Source organism: Ochlerotatus camptorhynchus, unplaced genomic scaffold (assembly GCF_037179485.1).
Source record: "Ochlerotatus camptorhynchus isolate MF236.1 unplaced genomic scaffold, CSIRO-AGI_Acam_v1.1 ptg000357l, whole genome shotgun sequence".
Lineage (NCBI taxonomy): Eukaryota > Metazoa > Arthropoda > Insecta > Diptera > Culicidae > Ochlerotatus > Ochlerotatus camptorhynchus.
The window spans coordinates 4,741,411-4,765,310 of NW_027040845.1; the positions used below are offsets into that span (position 1 = coordinate 4,741,411).

At 40.6% G+C, this 23,900-nt stretch overlaps 1 protein-coding gene across 1 annotated transcript in view; it reads left to right on the forward strand.

The window, feature by feature from the left end:
• so (sine oculis) overlaps positions 1-23,900 on the forward strand; it is a 98,693-nt gene that overhangs the window by 33,986 nt on the left and 40,807 nt on the right. The window contains exon 2 of the mRNA XM_065231557.1: positions 5,601-5,811. Coding sequence (XP_065087629.1) covers positions 5,601-5,811 — 211 coding nt within the window. The remainder of the gene's footprint in view (positions 1-5,600; positions 5,812-23,900) is intronic.

Genomic DNA, 23,900 nt, shown 5'->3' on the forward strand with positions numbered 1-23,900 from the left:
GCTGCGCTGTGCTACTGCCAGAGTTGGTGCGGCAGAAAGATGACGTTTGCGATTCCTTATGTATCATCCACTGCTTTGCATGGATCTGTACGGCAATGTTGTGCGGTAGACACAAAGAGAAGATATGTGCAGTTCAAAGTTGTATACAATCATTGAACGCGTTATTCGGTGAACTGTTGAGATCGTGTTTTTTTTGTGCAACCATCGTTCTTCGTTTTGTTCATTCATTTGGTGCTACAAAACTGAATACTCTTATTCGGCAAAGGTGTCTGACACTTCACTCATTTGTGAATATCTATTCATGACCAGTTACGAACCTGACACACGGTAGTTCAATGGCATGTTGACAGATTTCCAAACACTGCATAAGAAAAGTACGAAACACGAGGAATTGTGAGGAATTTATCCGGACAAGGACGTCATCGTGCGACAAGTAATCTTGATGACATCAGAATTGTTCGAATGGCTAAGCAGAATCCGAAGTATTCGTCGAGGCATATTGTGGAATCGATGGATCTCAATGTAAGTCGACGTACTGTTCGCCGGCGACTTAATGAGAGCGGTTTGAAAAGCTGTTTGGCATCGAAGCGTCCTTTTATCAACAAGCGGAACCAACAGAAGTGACTGGAATTTGCTAAAAAGTACGCCGGAATGACTGTGGACTTCTGGAAACGAGTTCTGTGGACGGATGAGAGCAAATTTGAGTTATTTGGACAGAAAATGCCATCAAGGGTTTGGCGAGGTTCCGGTGATGCTCTTAAGGAACCATACATTCAAAAGACGGTTAAACACGGAGGCGGAAATATCATTTGCGTGGTCTGGTGTTGGAAGCTTGGCTCATATAAAGGGAATAATGACTGCAGATGTGTACATTGACTTGTTAAGTGAAAACCTGGAAGTTTCGCTACTGAAAACAGGCCTGGAATCCAATTACATTTTCCAACAAGATAATGACCCAATGCACACAGTGAAGAAAACAACGGCATTTTTCAAATCAAATCGGATTAAAAAGCTGGAATGGCCTCCCCAATCTCTCGATCTCAACCCAATTGAGAATTTGTGGTCTTATTTGGACAACAAAGTGGATACAGCATCGGTTTCCAACAAAAACGTTTATTTTGAAGCACGTGAGAGAATATCGATTCAGGATATCCACAAAACCTCGTCAAAACTATGCCAAGACGGTTGGAAGCAGTGTTGAAAGCAAAGGGTGGTCATTAGAGTGATGCAAAATTAAAAAAATTTCGCTCCACAATACTTAAACCAATCCAAATCTGATCTTGACTAACCTCTCAAAATTTGAACCCATTTGGTGAGAAACTGAGATGGCACAAACCATTTGAAGTTTGTATGGGAATTACTATGGGAAAACCAAGATTTTTTTTCATGTCTATCTAATAATTCACCATATCGGGTTGCTTCAAAAACTTTCAACTGAACTTGCAGGAAATTTTTCCAGCTACAACTTTGCTGAAGACCATTTTTTGATTAAATGCAAGGAACCAAAGTTATCAATGGTTTAATGCGCTGATGTCTTATGATCATGCTCAATCAACTGCTCAGCAGGCAACATTGGTGTTTCTGGGGCGTTGAATAGGACACAAAAATCATGGCTACTATGTCACACTGCAAAATACAGTGTTGCCTACAGAGCAGCTGCTTGATCATGTCATAAGTTTATCAATCTCTTAAATAATTAATAACTTTTTCCTGTCTCGTTTTACATAGAAATGATCTACAGCAAAGTTGTAGCTGAGAAAATTTTCTATAAGAATGGCTATCGAACTGTTTCGCAGCTCAATATGGAAAAAGACTTGAAGGCAATGATCAAAAAGTTGAGGTTTCCTATAGTAATTTACATGTAAACTTCAAATGGTTTGTGCGAAGTCTGTTTCTAACCAAATGAGTTGTAACTTTTGGAGGCTAATCAGGACCCAATTGGAAACCATTTAAGCACTGTGGAGCGAAAAAGTCAAATTTTGCATCAGTCTAGTGGTCATACCAAATACTGAGAGTGTTAAAATGTAAGTTGAAAGTTGAATTAAACAAGAATTTTCAATAAGAAATCAGGCGTATGATTTATTTTGTCCAACTAGAAATTCTTCTTTTACAACTTTTAAATGATGATTGAGAAAGTTAAACAATATATTGAATATTCTATACCTGCACAGTTTTAGCGAAAAACATACAGAAGTATTGCAGAACAAACCATTATTGTATGTTTGAATCTACCTGATATATCGAGCTCCAAAGAAAAATTATATGGGTGTATGATTTATTTTGTCCAGTACTGTAGTTGGTTTTGTGTGAGTTGCAGCATTATTTGACTTAAGGGGGTCTAATTAACTGCCTCTTTCTTTAGAGCCCACTCTAGAACCTACATTTCGTATTTAGATCTATAAGTGAACTGCTGGTCTGAGTTCCTCAGTCAGTCAAACAGCACGTAATGTTGTGAACAACTTCGATGACAGTTGTCCAGCAGTGCTCCCATTTTATTGGAAGAACAATCCAATGCCTACGAGATTGTGCCGATGGATGTGCCCAATTTGTGCCGAATCTAATTTCGGCACAATGTGCTGAGTGACTTACTCCTTGATCCGTGATTATAAATCGAAGTTTTCTGGAAAATGCTACGGTTGCACAGATTTTGGCCACAATGGGTCAGCATTTCCAAGATCTAAAGAGCCTCGAGTGCGAGCATAAGCAGCGGAAGTGCCAATGCATCGTGAAGTTGCGTTGATAGGATCTGTGCCGATGGTGTGTTCAAGCACAATGAAGAAGGTAGAATGGATTCTTGATTCGGGTGCCAGCCGCCACATGGACAAGAGGTAGGCATTTTCGTGAAATGGAAACGCTTGCTGAACCTATCACGATGAACGATGGAAGTATGAGAGGTGTCAAGCAAGGAATCATCAAAGGAAACATATGACACAAAGCGGCCGGGTACGCGAAGTTTTGTTCGTTCCAAATCTAAAATTTAACTTGCTATCGTTGGGGGCACCGATGAATGTTGGAGCTAAGGTCATCTTTGAGGAAGATCGTGCCATCTTGACCAAAGACGGGGAAGTCATCGGCGAAGCTATTAAGCATGGTAATTTGTACTATATGACCATGGAAGTAGAGAATTCAGACACAGCAGGCCTTGTGGTACAAGCGCTACGGTAATTTGAGTCATCGAACCCTATTGAAACTTCAAAGATCGGAGATGGTTAATGGATTGGATAAGCTGAAAATGGAGGAAGCTTTCTGTGAAACTTGTGCTGAAGCAAAACTTGTTACACTTCCATTCAATAGTTCAAGACCCCCACAAACAGCAAGCCGCTGGAAAGAGTTCACACGGTTGTTTGTGGAAAAACTACGTCGGCTACATTCGATGGTTACCTGTATTTTGTGACGTTCCTGGATGACTATACGCATTTCGCTGTTTTCCTCCATTCCTTTATTTAACGTCGATCTCTGTTCCGCAATCTAGTACCAATCACCGACGGACATCGATTGCTATCCAGTACTTCGTCGAGACTACCACCGTTCAACTTCCAAGACGTCCGGTCAGTTACCGGACAAGAACTCGCCGATAGTAGTTGGAGGGCCCTCCCACTGCGGTGCACCGTGTTCGTCCACAACCAACATCCACCAAAGCTAGCCACGGTAGAAAATGTTCGTAGTCATCACCACCTGCATCAAAAGCGCTAGTAAACATGTCCCTCTCCCTTCTGGAGGAATAAAACGCTAAGCCTGTTGAGCCTCTCTCTTCAGGGTAGTTGGCATTTCTTTAAACGGAGCATTCCCAGATATTACTATTGATTTCTATATTCGTACCCACAAAGGGGTATCCAGGTCTTGCTCTTTATAGTACTCTTGAGGTTTCCTTTCACCTTAGTTATGGCTATTGGTTGAATTCCTGTCTGACAGCAGAGATTATCTATTGACAAGAGTTCTAAAGAGCTCCTGCACAGGTGAGTGATTAGTGTGAACAAAGTACGCAAAAGTGTTTACAGAATAAACGACCCAGTGCTCAGTATATTCCTTACTTACAGTGCTCAGTATAATTCCTTACAAAGATCCTTCAGAGTAGCTACCCGAGCAAAGTCTGAGTTCAAATGGAAATCTAAATTTGATCTTGTGATTTCGCTGATAATGATTACTCAGGTTGCTGTCGTTTTGGTCGTTTTAACGGTTAAAATATCAAAATTGAGGGAATAACAAATTTCGATCCATAATTTCATTTCCACCTTTTTGTATTGTGTGACCGACCAGAATTTGAGTTAAAGTTAGAGCAATTTTAGTGAAATTTTGAAATCTCACGTAGAATTCGTCAACATTTCCATTCAATCTTAAAACCTCTTGCACGCTCAATCCTTTAGAAAACTTTACTATTTTTTAAAGCAGTTGAGAATTGAACTTGAACTGGACTCAGCCATGTTTGCAAATATGTTTTTTTTCCAGAATAAAGTACACTGGTACAACATCTACTCGAATTAGACGACATTTACTGCTAGCAACTTATTATACCTCGTTCACAATTATATTGAGAAATGGTTTCTTAAAATACAGTTATCTGCCATCACATTTCAATCGTCAGCTTGCATTAAATGTTTATTTTTAACAGTCCATTTCGACTTGAAAATGACTAATTTCGAGACATCGTTTAATTCGCAGTCGTACATGTTCCCAATGAGGGTCATGCACAAATTACGTAACATTCTGGATAGGATACTTTTAAGCTATAGTATTGCTTATGTTACTCGGAAGCTTCCCGATGTAAGTCCACAAATGGTTCGTCATTTAACTATGACCCCTTTAGATGCTGCAGCAGAGATCAACCGTAGAGCAAGACAAATCATCGCCATTTCAGTGTCGTCCCAGTATACCACACATGTGTACACCGCATGTACCTACCAATGTAGTGAGTGGCAATAAATAGCAAAGGTAACGTTTTTGGATACGTTGTTGCAAATTTTGCTAAGGAAATTATAACGAGCGCGAATCAAAAGATGACGGGACGAGTGATTTATGTGTTTTAAATTTAAACTGATACAATGTAACTCTCAAAGCTAGTTTGCTGAAGATTCGCAGTGAGTAAGAGTTTGGATGGGATGTTTATGAGCTGCGAATGAATTTTAATGTTGTGGCATAATTTCCATCTCAAAATGTCAACATACTCAAACATTCAAGGTGTTCAATTTCATCAATCAACCTGAAAACATATTTTTCTGCGCTGTAACTTGATCCCCGTCGGGGCGACCGGCATAATGAATCGCAAAGGAAGTGTTAAAGCGCGGTGTTGTCGCCGTCACGCCGCCATCGTCGTCGCAAGCAATTTAAAAATGTTTTTGTTACTATTTCGGAAAAATGCAAACGGTTGTTCGTGGAAATATATTTTCCCACAGTTTTGAATTGGGTTGAGCGTGCGCGCGCGCGAGTATGCATGCGTCACCTCAATTCGATTGCATTCCTACCCCTCTGGGTTTTACAGCACGGTCGCAGAAATCCACGCGTGAGAAACGCACCTGGTTGAACCCTGTAAAAACGCAACAATTCGATGAGTTTTGATTAATTGGACATTTTTTTTCCACCTCTCCTTCCACTTTTCCCAATAGGTTCTACAGCAGGCAGGAAATATCGAACGGTTGGGTCGGTTTCTGTGGTCATTGCCCCAGTGCGACAAGCTGCAACTGAATGAGTCCGTGCTCAAAGCCAAAGCCGTGGTGGCGTTCCACCGGGGGAACTTTAAGGAGCTGTACCGGTTACTGGAGCACCACCAGTACGCACCGCACAATCACGCCAAACTGCAAGCACTATGGTTGAAAGGTGAGTAAACGAGGAGTACCTATGTTTGCATAATGTTTGAATAATGTATTGGCTTTTATTTTTTTGATGCGATTTTTGGATTCTGCCGCTGCAGGTTATCCTCAAACCAGGCGGGCAGCTTTCAAGAGATTTTAGACAGCCTATTTAAAAAATAAAATAAAATGTAAGGGCGTACACTGAGGCAAAAAGACTAAATAATTTCATAAGGCTTGACTTATGAGCGACACATATGAATTTCATAAGCACGACTTATGAACGATTTTCGTCTAACATGAGGCAGGGTAAATAACGGCTTCGGCAATACCTTATTATATTGTCGTCAGGGGGTAAACAAAGTCCTTGAGAGGTATATCGATACATTGTGTTTCAAAGCATCTATTGGCCAAATTTGAGTGCTCTAGGACTTTGTTTACCCCCTGACGATAATAGGTTAAGGTATTGCCGAAGCCGACATTTCCCCTTGCTCTTTTACGCCATTAGCCATTCTATTTCCCAAGCGTTGAAAGACGAGTGATCCAGTAACAGGACCCGTAATCTAAACGTCCATGGTTCGGTTCTAGTTTGCTCAGTTTTATTATTTTTTTGTAGACATTATTTTTCATAAGGCAAATCTTTGAAATTCACACCGATTTCTTGTGGCTAAAATTCATAAGTGGTTCTTATAAAATGTTTACGTACGTTTACCTCAGTGTAGTCAGGTTTTGATTTTTTTTTTTTTTTCTCTTTATGAGTCGTTAGGCCGAATGGCCACGTGGTTGAACGCTATTAGGTCAAATGTGATTAGGTGGAAGGGGTCACTAGGTGAAACGAGTCATTTGAAAAGTTGAACTATCATATTATCACCCGTTTCTAATATTATCTACGAGAGGCGAACCAGCCTAAGGCTGAAAGCCTCCTAAATAAAGCTAAATTAATTAATTATTATCTACGAAGCCACTAGTAAATTCTACAAGGGGCCTTTCTTAGCCCAGTCGGTATAGGCGCAGCTACAAGGCACGACCATGCTGGAGGTGGCTGGGTTCGATTCCCGGTCTGTCAATTTTTCTCTTTGGATCCCCACGGCCATGTATAGAAACTTCCAGCTATTTCCAACTTGTAGTTCAATAAAAGAAGCTATTATCGAGCATCTAATATGGCAAACACGGCAAGAAGCGCTTTTGTAGCCAAGTTATTAACGAAAGAGAAAGTCGACGAGGAGAATCGATCAATGTTACTTAGGACCTAATGCATTGTTGGGGTTGATAGTTTTTCGTAGTGACTCATTAGTGACATTTACTCATATTTTATAAAAATTTACTTATTGTACGAGTGACCTACGCTTTTGCAAGTTTGAGTGAACGGTACTCAAATATGAGCCAGTCTCATTTTCCGTGAAGTTTGTTTTGACGGGAGAATTGACTGCACGCTATTTTTGAACAACCCAAATTTGAGTAGAATCTACTCATATCCGTCAAAAGTAGGGCTACCCTAAATTGAGCAAACAAAGTTGGAACTGACAAGATGACAAATAAACAAATGTCTTCCATTCGTCTTCTTGTCAGTCTAAACTTTGTTTACTCAATTTGGGACTTTTGACGAATATGAGTAGATCCTCCTGAAATTTGGGTTGTTTAGAAATAGCGTGTGTACCGTGTCGACCTCTCCTTTCACGCAAAGATTAACATTTTGCCTACACTGTACACAAATATCATCCTCTGATCGAATGAAATTTCAGACCATTGAAATCGAAACATCGAAATCGCTTTTTCGAATGATAGCTGAAACCGGATGACGTTTGTTTTGAAATCAGACGATTTTCCTCTCGAATACAGGATGAACATTATCATGAGAAGGGATAGGGCTTTCAGTTGAAATGCGTAATGCTCTCTGCAGAATGATTGTCATCTTAATTGAAATGCATATGGTATTGGTTCAGGCACATAACGCAAATCATTCAAAACGATGATGTAAATAATTCTATCGAATGTCATTTGCTGATCTGAGCAGACAAACGAGTTGGAAACATAGCGATCGCTATCAGAGCTGGTACGAACATGGGTAAAGCGTGGAAACCGAAGTTTGTCTATTTCGCGGTGGAGAGAGTTTCCTCGACCTCTACCGTGCTTACGGGAAAAGTAAAGTAAACGCTTTTATTCATACGACCTAATGAAGCATTTTTGCATCCTTAATGGAATGGCTGATCATGGCTATTCAGTATGTACATGTCAATAATCGAATAATAAATCTTATTTAAAGCTCTTGCTGTCACACTTTCCTTAAATTTGTGTCCTCTGAGTGCTGTATGTATTACAGCCAATTTTCAAATAAAAATCATCTTTTATTTGGATGTCAGTCATATGGATGCTCATCATCTGACGACGAATTCACCGTAAGACAATCATCCGAAATTCGAATGGATATTGTTGAAGGGCTCGAGCAATGCAATAATCATTCGACGCATTGTGTGTGGATGTTTTCGTTCAGTGTACGGGATATTTCAGTGGAGTGAAAGGATAAGAAACGATCCGCTATGTTTGCTCGACATTTGCTTATGGGGTTTTCCTATAGGAGTGAACAGTTGCAGAGTCGTCGTCAACGCGAATGGTTTCACCAATACCAAAACCAAGTTATCAAATAAAGTTCGTAGACCATAATTAGGAAAACGTCTCAAAATTACGTCCCTAATGTTCGGCCCATAGTTATAAAGCGCAAAAAGCGTTAAATCTTCTAAATTCAGAATAAGAGTGAAAAGTGTGTTATTGATTTATTAGGCTAGCATGTTACAAAAAGGTAAGTCCTTTCAATTCATGAAATTATCAGGATTTTTGATGACCTCCGAAGTGACGATTTTCGTTAGTGCAGTAATACGGCAAAATCATGGCGCCTAGAAATCGAAAATTAAGAAAATTTCACTAAACTTTTTCTTTGAAAACGAGCAATAAATGTTCTAAATTTGTCCCAAAAATAGGCAATCAATTTACGGATAAAAATTTCACAGCAGATGTGGTATTAGTTTTTCATTACTATTGTGTATTATTGCTGAATGACTGAGTTATTTGCTTGATAGGCCGTAGTGAAGGGCTAGACTCACATTACACCCCGTAACTCTATTATATTTTTTTCCAGAAATTCGAACAAGTTTAAGTGTCAGAATCGTTCTTAAAGCTAAAAAATCGTTGCGTTGCATTTGCAACGGAGTAATTCGTAGATTGCATACTGGCAACTGTCATGTATATACTTCGTTCTTATTCTAATTTCTTAAGGAAAACTGTTCAAAACAGGGGGAACTCCGTTACGGGGAAAGGAAGGATATTGTTGGTGTACCATCTACTTAACGAGAGGCCAGCGACTCACCGACGCGCCCATAAAAGCTACGGAGTTGGGTCAAGATTCGCTTAAGCAGGCGATGTGACCTTAGGAATTGTTTTATTTTGAAGGAGCTTGGGAGTAAACCCACGATCTTCTACTCAGTAAGCAAAAGCGGTAGCCACCAAGCTAGCCGAGCTCCTCAATTCAAACCCTGGGACATAATTTGGTAAAGTTTTTATGAATACTAATAGAATTATAATGCAAACAAATGAAATAAAAAGCAAGGATCTCACCCGAATGATCCCGCCTCTTGTGATTCTTAAGATCAACTGTTCTCGCAAATGGAGGTCCATCTCCTTGATCCTGATAATAATAAAATCAGTTTCCCCTTGCTCTGGCCTCGGGGAGATCTGCATCGGAATAAACGCATCGTCATTGCAGCATTGTCGATGAACCTCTGGATGTTGGCTCACGATCCCCGTTCCGATCAGCTCTAACTGTTCCACTCTCAGATTCAAAAATTCCAATACGCAAAAACATGTATTCGTAAGAAACTTCACAATTTGCTAAACACGGGAGAAAAATTCAAACACGTCACTTTTTCAGCGCGACCTACTTGGATCTAAATTATAAACGGGAGCTAGAAAATTCCATGTATGAGTATTAAATTTCTGGATCATTCATCATTTGGTGTGCACGGAATCTCGAAAAATTATCGGTCTCTAAATTACATTGATCATTTCATTTCAACGCTTCACAGGTTTTTTCAAGATTTTTTTTAATTATACCAAAAATATACTCAGAGTGCCTTTCAGAACTCTTCTAAAACAATATTCGCTTGCTCACAAGAAAACTCCACCCTTCACTTCTTATCCTTAATAATTCTCCCAAGCATTTTCTTAAGTTAATTTATCTAAAACTTATGCAAAATTTCTGTAACATGTTTCTCAGAATATTCACGGTATACCATTCGAAATAATCCTCGAATTACCTTGAAAATAGCATTGAAAATCGGTTCAGCATAATCTTAGATACATTCTGAAAATCTGAATACGCATGCAATTTCCCAGAGAATTCCTTGAGTACGCAGAGTTCCTCCTTGGAACACTGTTCGGGATAGATCACATCATGTAAAAATGGGGGTACACTTTGTGAAAACCGAAAATGGAACATGTAAAAAAATTATGAAAGATTTCTAACGTTAATAACTCAGCTGACCTCGAACCAATTTCAATAATTTTATCACCAATCGATCAGAAATATTCCTACTCATCTGCTCAATTGAACACTTCATCATTTTTCCAAATGTCGCTATTGAAAATTGCATGCATGTGCAACTGTTGCTAAGCTAATTAAAATTATCAACGATTGCCTGCGAAAAGCGATTTCGCTAACACAGATTTCAAAGTTGAATTTCGTCTGGTATCACCAAATGGTGATTATTCAATCACCGCGTGTTGAGTGATAGTGTTCTCCAGTACACAACGAAAGGCTGTCTGCAAGCAGCGAGCTGCAACCCACATGAGCATCCATTGAAGGAGGAAAAATCCGCAGCGCTATTGATCGGAATCAGTAGCTCTTCGTGAGTCGCTGTGGGCCATCTATGCCAAGCGCTTCTTACTAAAGAGTATACATTGAGGGAACCCCACTCAAATTCCTATTCCTATACAAGCTCCTGCTGCAGTTAACTAATAAGACTTATTATATAAGACCACGTAGTCCTACGTCACCATTGCGTACAACCCCATAGGACTGTCCCTTGTAGTTTTTTTTAAATTCTAAATCCTCTAGAAAATAGGGTCTTAATCATGCTAAGCTTGAAAAATCAGGAATAAATATAATAAATATACCACGCACACCGTTACTGAAAAAACTCAGCACAACCTACGATGACGGAGACGTCCAAAGCAAGCCCTGTTTCTCGTACCCTGCCAACCAGGATTCCCACTATGCTGCATCATGTGCAACGTCTGTCATCGTTACTTAAAATCAGCAGAGAAGATTGAGAAGCCACATCGCTACGAACTCAACGTACGATACATCATCACTACCAACACCGGACTCGCGAATTCTCCGCTCAGGTTGCCTCTTCTCGCATTTCTCCAATTTGCTTGAAGTCAAGCACTTTCGCGTGCAGCTACAACAGCTGTACCCAGGCATGGAAAATCATGTGCATTCATTTCATACATTCATTTACATTCATTTACCTCTAACTTTTTTCATTACAGCATTCTGCAAAATAATGTACAGAGCTTTTGTAGGTTTTGTTATAAGCTACAACTTTTGCTCATAACTCAAATCTGTATCTCTTATGCATTTCTAACTAGAGCGGGCAGAACTTGTTACTGTTTTTCAGTGAATGTAAAATACATTCACTGAAAAACAGTAGTGGCTTCTGTTCAAATGAATGCAAATGATTTTCCATGCCTGGCTCTCCAACAGAATTAACGAATCAGAAGCTTGAGAAGACACTCGCTCAGGGAACAGAGCCACCGGACGAGTTTCCGGCCCTTACTCAAGGAAATGAGTCGCTAGACGAGATCCCGGCCCATGCTCGGGGGAATCGAGCGGTTCCTGTTTCCACTGTAAAGAGTCAAGCTCGCCATGTGGGTTCGTAGAACCCCATAGCTCGGACTTGACGTTAAGTACCAACTCTTTCTTTCTCTTCCAACAGTACGCGTACAGATGATCCTCCTGTACAGCACACCGTCCATGATCCCGCAAGCTGTGAGGAGGCTTGTCTCGAGAAACTTTCAAACCAGCACTAGTGAATCGCCATTACCAGTTGTCGACAAACGATACGACGTCTAGTCAACGACGGGATACCAATTCGGACTGGAATCCAAACCGACGCGTACCCTGTTCCTCGTCATCCATCAATCCATCTGCGATCAACAAAACACCACTCTGGAACGTAATCTGGACCGCTTCATCGGAGCGTACTGCACGATGGCCATTCCAGATGCTGCTAGACCATATTCGCTTCTACGTGACCCAAGGCTCAACAGCATACAGAAAAACTAAATCACCATTCCAGTGGCAACTTGAAGTGATACTTTCTAGCGTGATAACCTCACTCCTACGCTCGTTTAATGGGACACTCCTTCTGGATTCAGTCAAACGGTCGTACATCAATCTGCAAGATCCAGTCCATTGATTCGTATCAATGGGCAGGATCTTGCAATTTAAGACTCTGTTGGATTGCAAGAATTCAACTGACTTGATCAATTGACTTGCCCTGTCTAAACCCAGCTTAAAGTGTTTTTTATGCGTATGATTAGTGCAACCCCGGCCCTAAGTATCGGCCAGTCTATCCCGGCGTCAACAGAGAGTAGAAAGCGAGCAAAGGTCAATTTTGAGTGTGAAACAATCGATACCCGAGCAGAGAACGAAAACAAAATGAAAACTAAGTTTGATATTTTGATATAAGCGTTCGTGATAACATATTTTGCCTACCGTGTGGTCGAGTTAACAGTAATCATACCAAAAATGAGATCTAAATAGTATATGAAGGATATTAAAAAAGATAACAAATTATGTTTACTTGATAACAAATCCATGTATGCGTTTTGATATTAGTAATTTCGTCAATAATAAACAAAATAAGTAATCAATATGTTATTATAACTTTGGTAGGAAAACAAAAAAAAAAAAAATTACAAAACTAAATTAGTTATTATTTTGATATCATGATATCAAATTTAGTAATCTGAATGTTTTGAAATCTTTTGGTTGATATCAAGATTCAAAATCAAATAATGTTGTAAATAAAGTGCGAATGGTGCCATATTAAAGTACAGAACTGGAAATAATCATCCGGTGGTACACATTACAAGAAAGTATATAATGAATCGCTTTTGTCATTATAGACAACTAACAACAGTTAAAATATGACGAACGATTGAAGTTTATTAGCATAGAAATAGACGATGTGAAGTTTTTAAGTTTAGAGTTTCGTTTTCATGACAAATTCTAGTGAAATTATATTCAATATAGGAATAGGACACACGAAATGATAAATTCCTTCGCATCGAACATATTTTAACATACAATGACGATATTTATTTTATTGGGAGAGAACTGATAATTAATAATATTTATGACAACATATTTAAATATGAGCTAAGAAACCGACTAAGTCTACGAAAGTTAAATTGCTATATTCGACCATGTATTAGTATAAGTATTACAGACGAACTGGACGCAATCAATTTTCTATCGATTTGTAAATTCAATTCACAGGCACATTAATATCAATAAATGTTGTAAAACAACACTGTAAGATTCATAATTGGACGTATTTCGCGCCAAATCGAATCGAAGCTGGCAGCACCCTCTCAGATTTCAATAAAATTTTCTGGATGTGTAGACTTTGACTAAATAAGCACTTTTGCATACTCAGTTTTTCCAAAATTTATCTAGACTAACATTTGAGAAGGGCCAAACTTTTTCAGCCGATTTTTTCAAAAAAATATTATGGAAAAATGACAACTCCAACAAAAATATGTTGTATGGATGACTTTTAGGAAATTGACCAAATTATCGAAAAAAAATACTGAAAAAAAATTTAATTTGAGATCTACACTGAAAAAAATATCGATTTTTAAAATTTAAAGTCGGTTAAAAAAAATGGCCATGTTTGATTTGGATGAAACTTTGCCTCAAGATAGGTAATTATGTTTACTACCATCCGTCTATACATCGTGAGATGGCCACTTTTAAGGAAAAAAAAGTTTTTCTTACAAAAACTTTTTCAAGTCTGAACTGATTTTTTTTTTGATTTGCCATTTTCACACAAAACTAAACCAGTGAAGCTCAAAATCATCTCAGAATCCAATGAAGCTCAATTTGCGATTCAATTTTGTCTAATCAGCACTTAAGTTCACTTTGATTAATCGAGAATTTCATATGTAAAGGGCTCATGGTACATTTCTCGCCAAATCGTACTTGGAATTTGCAGCACCCTCTCAGAGTTCAAAAAAACTATTTGGACATGTAGACCTTGTCAAAAAAATATCATTCCCTTATTCTGTTGTCTACTTCTGATGCAAAATTTGATAATATGTGAGAGAAAAAAGAGAAGATTTTTCATATATCATTTATTTATATATTTTCAATGTTTTAAACCTATTTTCATACATCCTATTTTTTCCTTTTTCCAATCAAGTTAAATATTTTTGGTTCATCTTCTGAATTAGAATACCTTTTTGCCGCTACTTTGTCACCAGTTATAGGCACAAAACTGTGGAATTTCTGTGTGCCAGATATTGTCTTTGTGCTGTTATATAGTTCTTCGAGTTCTTCTGACATTTCGATGTACTGTTCAGTGGATATGTACTCGAAACGTAGTTTTGTTTTTACCTGTTTGTTCAACTATTTTTGAAATCTGAGAGGGTGCTTCCAGCTCCGAATACGATTTGGCGCGAAATGCGTCATTGTCTTTGTGATGTTCATAAAGAAACCTGATTGACTCGCAAGAAGAAAAAATAAAAATAAATGTAGATTTCACTGATAAGTGTGGATGTTTTTTTTTATAAAATATCAAATTTTGTTTTAAGTAATATTTTTAGAAATATCAAAACAATATCAAAATATGAATTCAACCGAAATTTAAAAAATAGCATATCAAAATATGTTGTCAACATGATTTCAAAACCAAAATTAGATATCATTTTGATAGTATTTTGATATTAGACTTTGCTTGGGTAGAACTGTTTCCCCTCACCATCCCTCCCCTACAGGGGAGTTTGGTAAAAGAGATGATCAACCCTACTTCTGCCTTCCTCAAAATTGACCTTTGCTCGCTTTCTACTCTCTATTTACAATTTTCAAACTGCCGTGCTCTAACGGAACTATCAACTCTATACTTTCATCTCCTCATCTATCGTATAAAATGACCGCTTTAAGTCTTGCTTAGTTCAGAAAACCGTTTCCTATAAACATAAGTTTTAAAATCTTAAAAATGTACTTTGAAGTTTTAGCAGCTTTTTACCATGAAAATTTGTCATTTTTTTCAGTGTGTATTTTTTTCTCAAAAAGAATTGCAATTTCCTACAACTTTGTTTCAGACATCAGTTTTGATTAGAAGAGACGTTTTCATGCTATTATTTATTGAAAAATATCGAGAACGCCATTTTGAAAAATTAGGCGATATTAAAAACGGCTGAATTCCAGCACAAACTTGGTTCATTGCCTCTAGTGAAAAACTATGCGAAGTTTTATGGGAAAAATAAAGTCGATTCGTCAGTTGGCGTGGAACTGCTCATTAAAATTCTCTTGAAATTTCCATAAATTTAGGGTTAATTTCTCGAGCTAGTCACGTGAAGACTACGGCCCTTTTATTTACAATCAAACCGATTATAAACTTTGTACTATTCTTCGGACATAAACAATGATGAAAACTACAGGTAAACTCTTCTCAAGCTGATGAAAATTATTTTAAACACCTTCCGACGACTACATTACAAAATCTATCATTACGCCACAGAACTACAGATATGTTCAATTTTACGATTACAAAATACCAAATTTTTAGAAGCACCTGCCGAAAAGTGAGACACTACGTAAAATTGTTCAAAATAGCAGCATTAATAATTTGCAATTTTTTTTTGGGTCGACCCCGGCGTAGTGGTTAGCATCTATACCTCTCACGCCAAAGTCACGAGTTCAAATCTCACCCGGACAAGTCACAAATGACCCAAGAGCGTTAAAGTGACTATAATTAAAAAAAAATAATTTGCATTTCAGCTCAATTTTGAGATTTTCAATTTTACATTTCTCAAAATCTTAACAATTCCCACCCCCTTTCCCCTTGGCTAGTTTTTGCACCTTGCTGTTGGTGGGCGGGCTTAATTTCATGCTAGTGGAGTGTTGGAGACGGTAGGTTTATGGCCGGCGTTGCTGGCTCATGCCGCGATAGAATGGCGCCATGGGCAGAGGCAAGTCTAGTCCAGCAGTGATAGTATCACACTTGTTACTCCTTTGATTTGTTTTGGGAGACTAATCAGGGCCCAATTTGGAACCGTTTGAAAGCACTGTGGAGTGAGCCATCTCATCTGAACCATCCTAGAATTTATCATAAGGGCAGCTCAATAATCAATAAAAGCTTGCTTGAAAGAGAATACCTATCAGCACTCCCGATATCAACTCTAGCTCCTTCAAGGCCCTGTGGGAATGATTAATTCATTCATCCTTGTTTTACATGAGACCAATTTAACCCTGTTCACCTGTCCAATTCTAAGGAAAGGATGCTCGGTTATATTTTAAACTATATCAATGCATTCATTGTCGTGATTCATGTGATCGATGATTACTATTTAAATTAATTAGACGTAAAACAGAAATAAAAAAAAGGATTGAGCTTGGGATTGAACTCACGACCTACTACTTGGAAAGCGGAAACGGTAACCACTACTCTACTGATTTCGTCTTGTGTTAAGCTGAACCAGTGTTGTGGAATAATGAATCTAATACGTCTTTTATAAAGCATTTACAAGGCATGCGATTAAAACATGGACGCATACTGGTATAAGAGCTATTAAACTGACTGTATTCACCTTTATTAAGTAATATTGTTAAGTAATGCAATGGAATTTAGTAATGGAGCTAGAAAAAAAAAATATTAGAAGTCTAATAAATCATGTTATTAAATCAATTGAAAACAGTCGAAATAAAGCGTCAATGCATGTGCAAATTACACTTATTCAGTATGTTATTAGACAGAATTAGAATTTGAATTGTGAAGACAGTTAACGTTTATACAGCTTTTAATACGAAAATTAATCAGATCAGAGCAAACAGTGGAATAAATGTGCATCTATCGATCTCAATTAACTTTTTTCAGCGCAAATTCGACAACTCGTTTTATTCAGCATTGTACACTGTAATACAGCATTTATTCAATATAAATATATGCTTATTTGTAACTTTGAATTGTTTTTTGGGTAGTCACGTGACGGTTACCGTCCTTTTTACAAACTTTTTTTTCGAAAATTTAGCTGACATAAACTTTTCAAAATTATTTTAAAAACCTTGCGGCGACTACATTACAGAATCTATTCATCACAAATTTTGAATATTTGTTCTATATGAATCTATAATAGGATTTTACATTCATCGTTTGGGTGTATAATTATTGAACAGACGTCATCTCCAGCTTTCCCGGCGGCACTCGATGCTGCCTATCTGTTGCTTTAATTATCAACAAACCTCGACAGATCCCATAAAACCCGAATCTGATCCGTGGACACCATACATTTTCAGCTGAAGTTGCGTTGCTTTCGCTTTGTGTATTATATCACATGTGGAAACCGAGCCAAGTCCTGTCTCACTCTCTCTCAATCCCATCTCATCACAACCGATGCGTCGAAGCAAGTTTTGTAGTAGGCACAACTGGGGACCACCATCAGCAGACGAACTATACAACACGAACACAGAACTGTTATTCCGTTTCGTTTCGAGGTTCCGAGTCCAAGTCCGCGTCGCACCCTCCGACTGTGTATCTCACTTATAGCATCCGAATGCCAGCGCGTTTATCAAAACGAATAATAAAATGAAATTGATATCTGATACCCTGTGCAACGCGCCACGTCCCCCCCATCCCCTAGCCCGGTTCCCTTGCGATCAGCGGGATTTGTTGTCACCGAGGCCGACCAACGACGACGCTCGAGGGCAACCACAAAATCTCTGACTCAGCAGCCAGCGAGCCTGCCAACGGACGAGAAGAAACCCCACCACGGTATCACACGACGACGACGACGACGACGACGACGACCAACAACAGTAAAACAATGAAGTTTCTCGGAATCTCTGGGCATCGTTGGATTGGAGTTGTCGTTGCCGTTGTTATTATTATTCTAACAGCTCCGCTTCTCGTTGGTTGGTCATCTCGTTATCACTGAGTCCATCTAAGTGAGTGAGAGTGATACGTTTGGCCACCCCGAACGGTCGTAATTATTTGTGGCTTTGCGGATGAACCGGTCCCGATGGATGGACGGTGGGTGCCGGTACGTGAGTTTTCGATTTTGGACTCTCGATGGTCGCGTGGTTTTATGGCTGACTTGAGAACGAGCCTCGACAACATTCAAATTCCAGAACATAAACTCACGGCAGTGAACAACATTATCCTCTCGTATCCGACGGGCATTCCTCGCTCAACCTGCACAACATTGTATGGCTGCGCTCCAGTTATTCGTTTCGGGACTTTTTTCGAGGAAGCCCTGAAGCCAACAAAAAATGCAACCTTCTTAAAATCTGATAAAGATAAAGAAAGAGAAAGCAACAATGCCTAAAACCCTAAAGGCGAGTCCACTCAAACGGTGGCAACTTGCTCGAATCATCATCCTTCGCCTGGCATGCAAGCAGGAAGCACTATCAAAAATCAACCTGGACGTGCATGGAGTTGAACATTTTCCAAAAATCATGCCATAAAACAGCACTCACCGAAGAAAAGTGAAGAACGACATGTGTCTGCCTGGCTGTCTGCCTGTGCCGTCCGCTGAACGGAAAGGTCAGGAAAAAGAGGATTAAAGCTTATGTTCGGTTGAAGTTGTGAACAAGTGGCTCCCTACGAACGCTACCGCGCCGCACTGCCTCACCCGCCTCGATATGGACGGGAAGAAAGGACGGACGGTAATTGAATCAAGATTATTAACGCATCATTCCCCCTCTTTCCCGGATCGTTTTGATTTTATGATATGTAGGAAAATAAACAACACTCGACAGGGATCATCCTTCGGGCTGGGAACGCGGGGTGGAGACGGAAGCTCATTTCGGGATGATGTGCATAAAATTTAATTAAATGGAAACCTCATGTCCGTATTCATCGGACGAACACGGACGATGCATTCTTTTTTTTTTTCGGAAGCCAATGGCAGCAGAGAGATTTTTTTTATGAATGTTGAACATGCTTGGTACTGATCCTTGCCGTCGGATGGCAAGATTTTAAGCCCGCTCAATAGTTCGATGTGGACTAAAAACTCCACATCGGATCGTTCTTTCCCTTCTTTGCTCCTTTCAGTCTCGTTCACTGACGACGGACAGGAAGTGATCACTCGAAAAGGATTAAGTCAACAGTGCAAGTTTGTTTTCCAAACTGCATAGCACTTTGAAAAGCAAAACAAAAAACTAATGGGATGAAATTAGCTGAAGCTGAAAATTCTAGCTAATTCTACAAAAATGTATTGATAAATGTCGTTTAGACCTGGGTACTGCGGACTAGAGAGGGTCTAGTATAAGAGACAAGTGGACTGGTTGGTTTTGAGCCAAACGAATTGTCAAATCCAGAGCCAATCGTGCAGCGCCTATCTTGCAATTGTTTTTTTTTCTGACACATGAGCTTAGCGGCGCCGGTGGTGTAGTGGTAAGCGTGATTACCTCTCACCCCAGCAGGCCTGGGTTCAATCCCAGTCGGCGCCGCCGGGATGTTCTGAGGCATAATATCTCTGATCACGCCTTCCGTCGGAATGAAAGTAAAGCCGTTGGTCCCCGGTTCATGAGTTGATGGGTCGAAAGGTAGGGTCCAGGTGTGGGAGCTGCCTCCCTGGCGTCGGTAGCATTGGTGCTCAGCACGGAAAACAATATCGACGGAAAACAAATCAAGGAAAAAAAAACAGAACCGCTGGCAGACAATGCCCATTTTGATTATTTACAGAATCGCTATAAATCGGTATAAATCTCGTAAATCGGTATTCAGAGGAATTTTATCTATGTATCGGTATCAAGTTCTAACATTGGAATAAATGCTGATAAATCGGTATATCTGGCAACACTGAGTCAAACACTCCGAAGTCACGAGCTACACGAAAAATTAATCGGATTCAAATATGAGTCAGATTCATTTGCCGTATAGTATTCTTATATATCTTCTAGCATTATCATCTCATAAAAATGAATTGTAAGCGGAACGGAAAAAAAACCAGAACGGCTTGGTTAAATGTCCAATAAAACATACTCTGCACGCTTAGAAATAACTAATTTTACACGTGACTGAATCCATCTTTGCCATAAAGTATCAGACGTAAACAATTATTTCGTGTAAAATTAAGTGCTCCAAGACTGAAAAGTTCGTTAATCGACAAAAAGTACGCTCGATTGAGTTGAATTTGCCCGTCTGTTATGGCTCAATTTTATGTCAAAATTGACGCTCGTATATGTCAGTCTCAGAGCACCTAAATTTATATGATTTTTGACGTAGACTACGTCTTACGGGAAGATACTGGGGGTAAATCGAAAATCTAAAATTGCGACCGTCACGAAAAAGTGTAAGATTTAGAACGCTTATAACTTTGTCATTTATAGATGAAATTAAAACCCAAATACATCAATCGATAGAAAATGACTCTGAATATTTGCCACAATATTTTTTTTTCCAATTTCCCATATAAAAACAATTGAAACATGTACAAATAAAAAGTGATAATTTTATCACTATTTTCATGAAATAAACGTTCTCCCCAAACCCAGTCGTCATAATCGACTACCACTTGGTTGCAAATCGTTCTGATTAAACCTGAAAAGTTATAAAACCGCGCTGCTGTCGTGGCTCAACTCATTCTTTGCTCGACTGTCGAGCTGTTCAGTCCGTATTTTCGCTCGAGTTCTCGATTCGATTTTGTTTCGTTTTGTGCTGTCGCGTTGCGCCGTGGATGTGTCGCCACCTTCTCGCGTTCTGGCAAGTTTAATTGAACTTGCAAACACGAAACAAATGGTGCGTAAACGTGCCAATGAGCCAGCAGAAGGTGCTAATCAAGCCCAGCGCATCGCAGGATGACGCCGGAAAACGAGTACTGCAAGCCAACCAGTATGCAGTTCTCCCGGAAGAAAATGGCGATGGTGACGCCGTTCCCATTGCAAGACGAGAGCGGATTCCCCAGCTTTTCACGCCGGTGAAGGATGTTGCCAAGCTGGGTGCCGAACTGGCAAAACACAAGCTGCTGCCTCGCTTCAAACTTTGCAGCATCGGTACCAAAATCATGTGCTCCAGTCTGGAGGAGTACAGACAAATAGGAAGTTTCCTGAAGAACAACAACGTGGACTTCTTCACGCATGATCTGTCATCGAGCAAGCCGCTGAAGGTGGTTTTGCGTGGATTACCGTCGTTCGAGGTTGCTGCGGTGAAATCCGAGCTGGAGCGGCTTGGGATCCAACCTGAGGCCGTGTTCCAGATGAACCGGCGTCCCAACTAAAAAACACCAGCTTCCGTGATCACTTGTTCCTGGTGTATTTCACGAAGGGATCCACCAGTCTTGCAGCTCTGAGATCCAAAATAGGTCATCATCAGTTGGGAGCATTACAAACCCCAACATCGTGATGTAACGCAGTGTATGAACTGCCTCTCATATGGCCATGGCACCAAAAACTGCCACATGAAGACAAACTGCGGCAAGTGTGCTGGAACTCACTCAACTGCGTCCTGTGAGCAAGTCGATGACATCGAGCCAACGTGTGTCAACTGCGGTGGAAACCACCAAGCCTCCAATCGCGGGTGTCCCATGCGAGTGGAGTTCATTAATATCCGTCGGAAGGCCACAATCAGCAACCAGCTCGGTCGCCTTCGTAATCATCGTTCGCCTCCTGCACTAACGGAAGTCCAGTACCCAGCTCTTCAGCCCCGCCGACATGTTCCGAACCTAGCCCCGCTTCCGCTCAACAACCAACAAGCCAATCCTGCAAGTATCCAAATGGTTCCCAACAGTCGGACAGTTCAGCATCGTCTCGCTGCTGCTGCGGCCCAGCCAATTCCAGGTTCATCCACCGCCCCTGGTTTATCATACGCTGGTGCTGTCTCAGGTGAATCTGTCGACGATTCTCCGTTCACCTCGGAGGAACTTGTGACGCTCGTGGCCGAGGTCATCATCATCATGCGTACCTGCAAGACTCGATCTAAACAGCTTCATGCTGCCTTGTCACTCGTCACCAAGTATGGACCGTGAAACTATAAAAATTTCAAATTGGAACGCTTGCTCACTGACGAACAAGCATAGAGAGCTACTCGATTTCCTCAACACCAAGGAGGTCGACATTGCTATCATCACCGAGACGCATTTGAAGCCCGAACTGAACATATTCCTTCCCGACTTTCGGCTCGTCAGACTTGATCGCACCTGCTCTGGAGGTGGAGGAGTGGCCATCGCTGCAAGACGGAACATCAGTTGCCGGCTGCTACCAAACTTCCAGCTGAAAGCAATTGAAGCCATCAGAGTGGAGGTGAGCACATCACTTGGCCCAATCACCATCATCGCGGCCTACTGCCCCAAGCAAACCAACATCAGGGACGGGTCGTCAGTGGCCCTCCGGAAAGACATCATCAAACTCACCCGGGGGAGCGGGAACTTTATCATCGCTGGCGATCTGAACACAAAACACCAAGCTTGGGGCAACTAGAAACGGCATCATCCTGAATGAAGACCTGCAAGAGGGCCACTATACCATCTTGGCCCCGGATTCTCCCACCCGGTTGAGTCGGTCTGGGGTCCATGCGACCATCGACATCTTCGTAAGCAACATGGGACACAACGTCTCGCAACCTGTGGCATTCCAGGAGCTAAGCTCGGACCACTACCCGGTGGTGGCCAAAGTTGGATCCTCGGTAAACCGATTCGAAGCTTCCCGGCGCAACTACCATCGAGTCAACTGGGCGCAATATCAACACTGCGTCGACACAACCATCGACTACGATGTCCAACCGGGGACGTCCGAAGATGTTGACCGGTGTCTACAAACCATCGAGGAGGCGATCTCCCGGGCCAGGGAACAACACGTGCCAGTATCCAGACAGGTGAGTAACACTCTGAACCTTGACAGCCCTACCAAAGATCTCATTAGACTCCGTAACACCATTCGTAGGCAGTACCAGCGTACTGGCCTGCCTATCTTGAAGACCAATTGTAATTGATTAACAAAGATCATTCAGGCCAGGATGGTGGATCTCAGAAATAACGATTTTGCTAGTAGGATCCGCTCTCTCCCAGATTGTGCTAAGCCCTTCTGGAAACTTACAAAAATTCTTAAAAACAAGCCTAGGCCCATTCCACCACTGACCCCACTGGATCGTCCCGGCGACCCAGTGGTTCATCTGATAACTCCTGAAGAGAAGGCTGCCGCGATAGGTCAACACTTCGTCAGCTCCCATAATCTCGGACAAAACATCGTCAGTCCTCATGAATCTGAGGTTGCTGAAAATGCAACCAATGTTCTTCAGATTCCTAACATTTTTCCAGAGGAATCCGAGATTACGGCTGACGAACTGTTGGCCTATATAAAATCATCTAAAAACATGAAGGCCCCCAATTTTTGACAACATAATGAATCTGGAACTCAAACACTTAAGGTCCACATTCTACAGCTATTTGACACTGATTTTTAATCTGTGCCTCCGACTTGGCTACTTCCCCTCGTGTTGGAAGTCAGCTAAAGTCATACCCATCCGGAAACCTGGGAAGGATCCGTCCTCTCCTTCAAGTTATCGACCAATCAGCCTGCTCTCAGGGTTATCAAAACTGTTCGAAAGAGCAGTGTACCACCGGCTCCTAACATCTGCCGATGAAAACAACTTGTTACTCGAGGAACAGTTTGGTTTTCGGAAAGGTCGTTCGACCGTCCACCAGCTGACTCGAGTAACAAACATTCTCAGACGGAACAAGTCTGTTTCGAAAACATCTGCCATGGCGTTGTTGGACGTTGAAAAAGCGTTCGACAATGTCAATGTCTTCCTAGTGAAGATAATAATCAACTATCTATCAGACAGGACGTTCCGAGTCTGTCTGAATGGCATCACATCGGATGCTTTCAACATCGGTGCC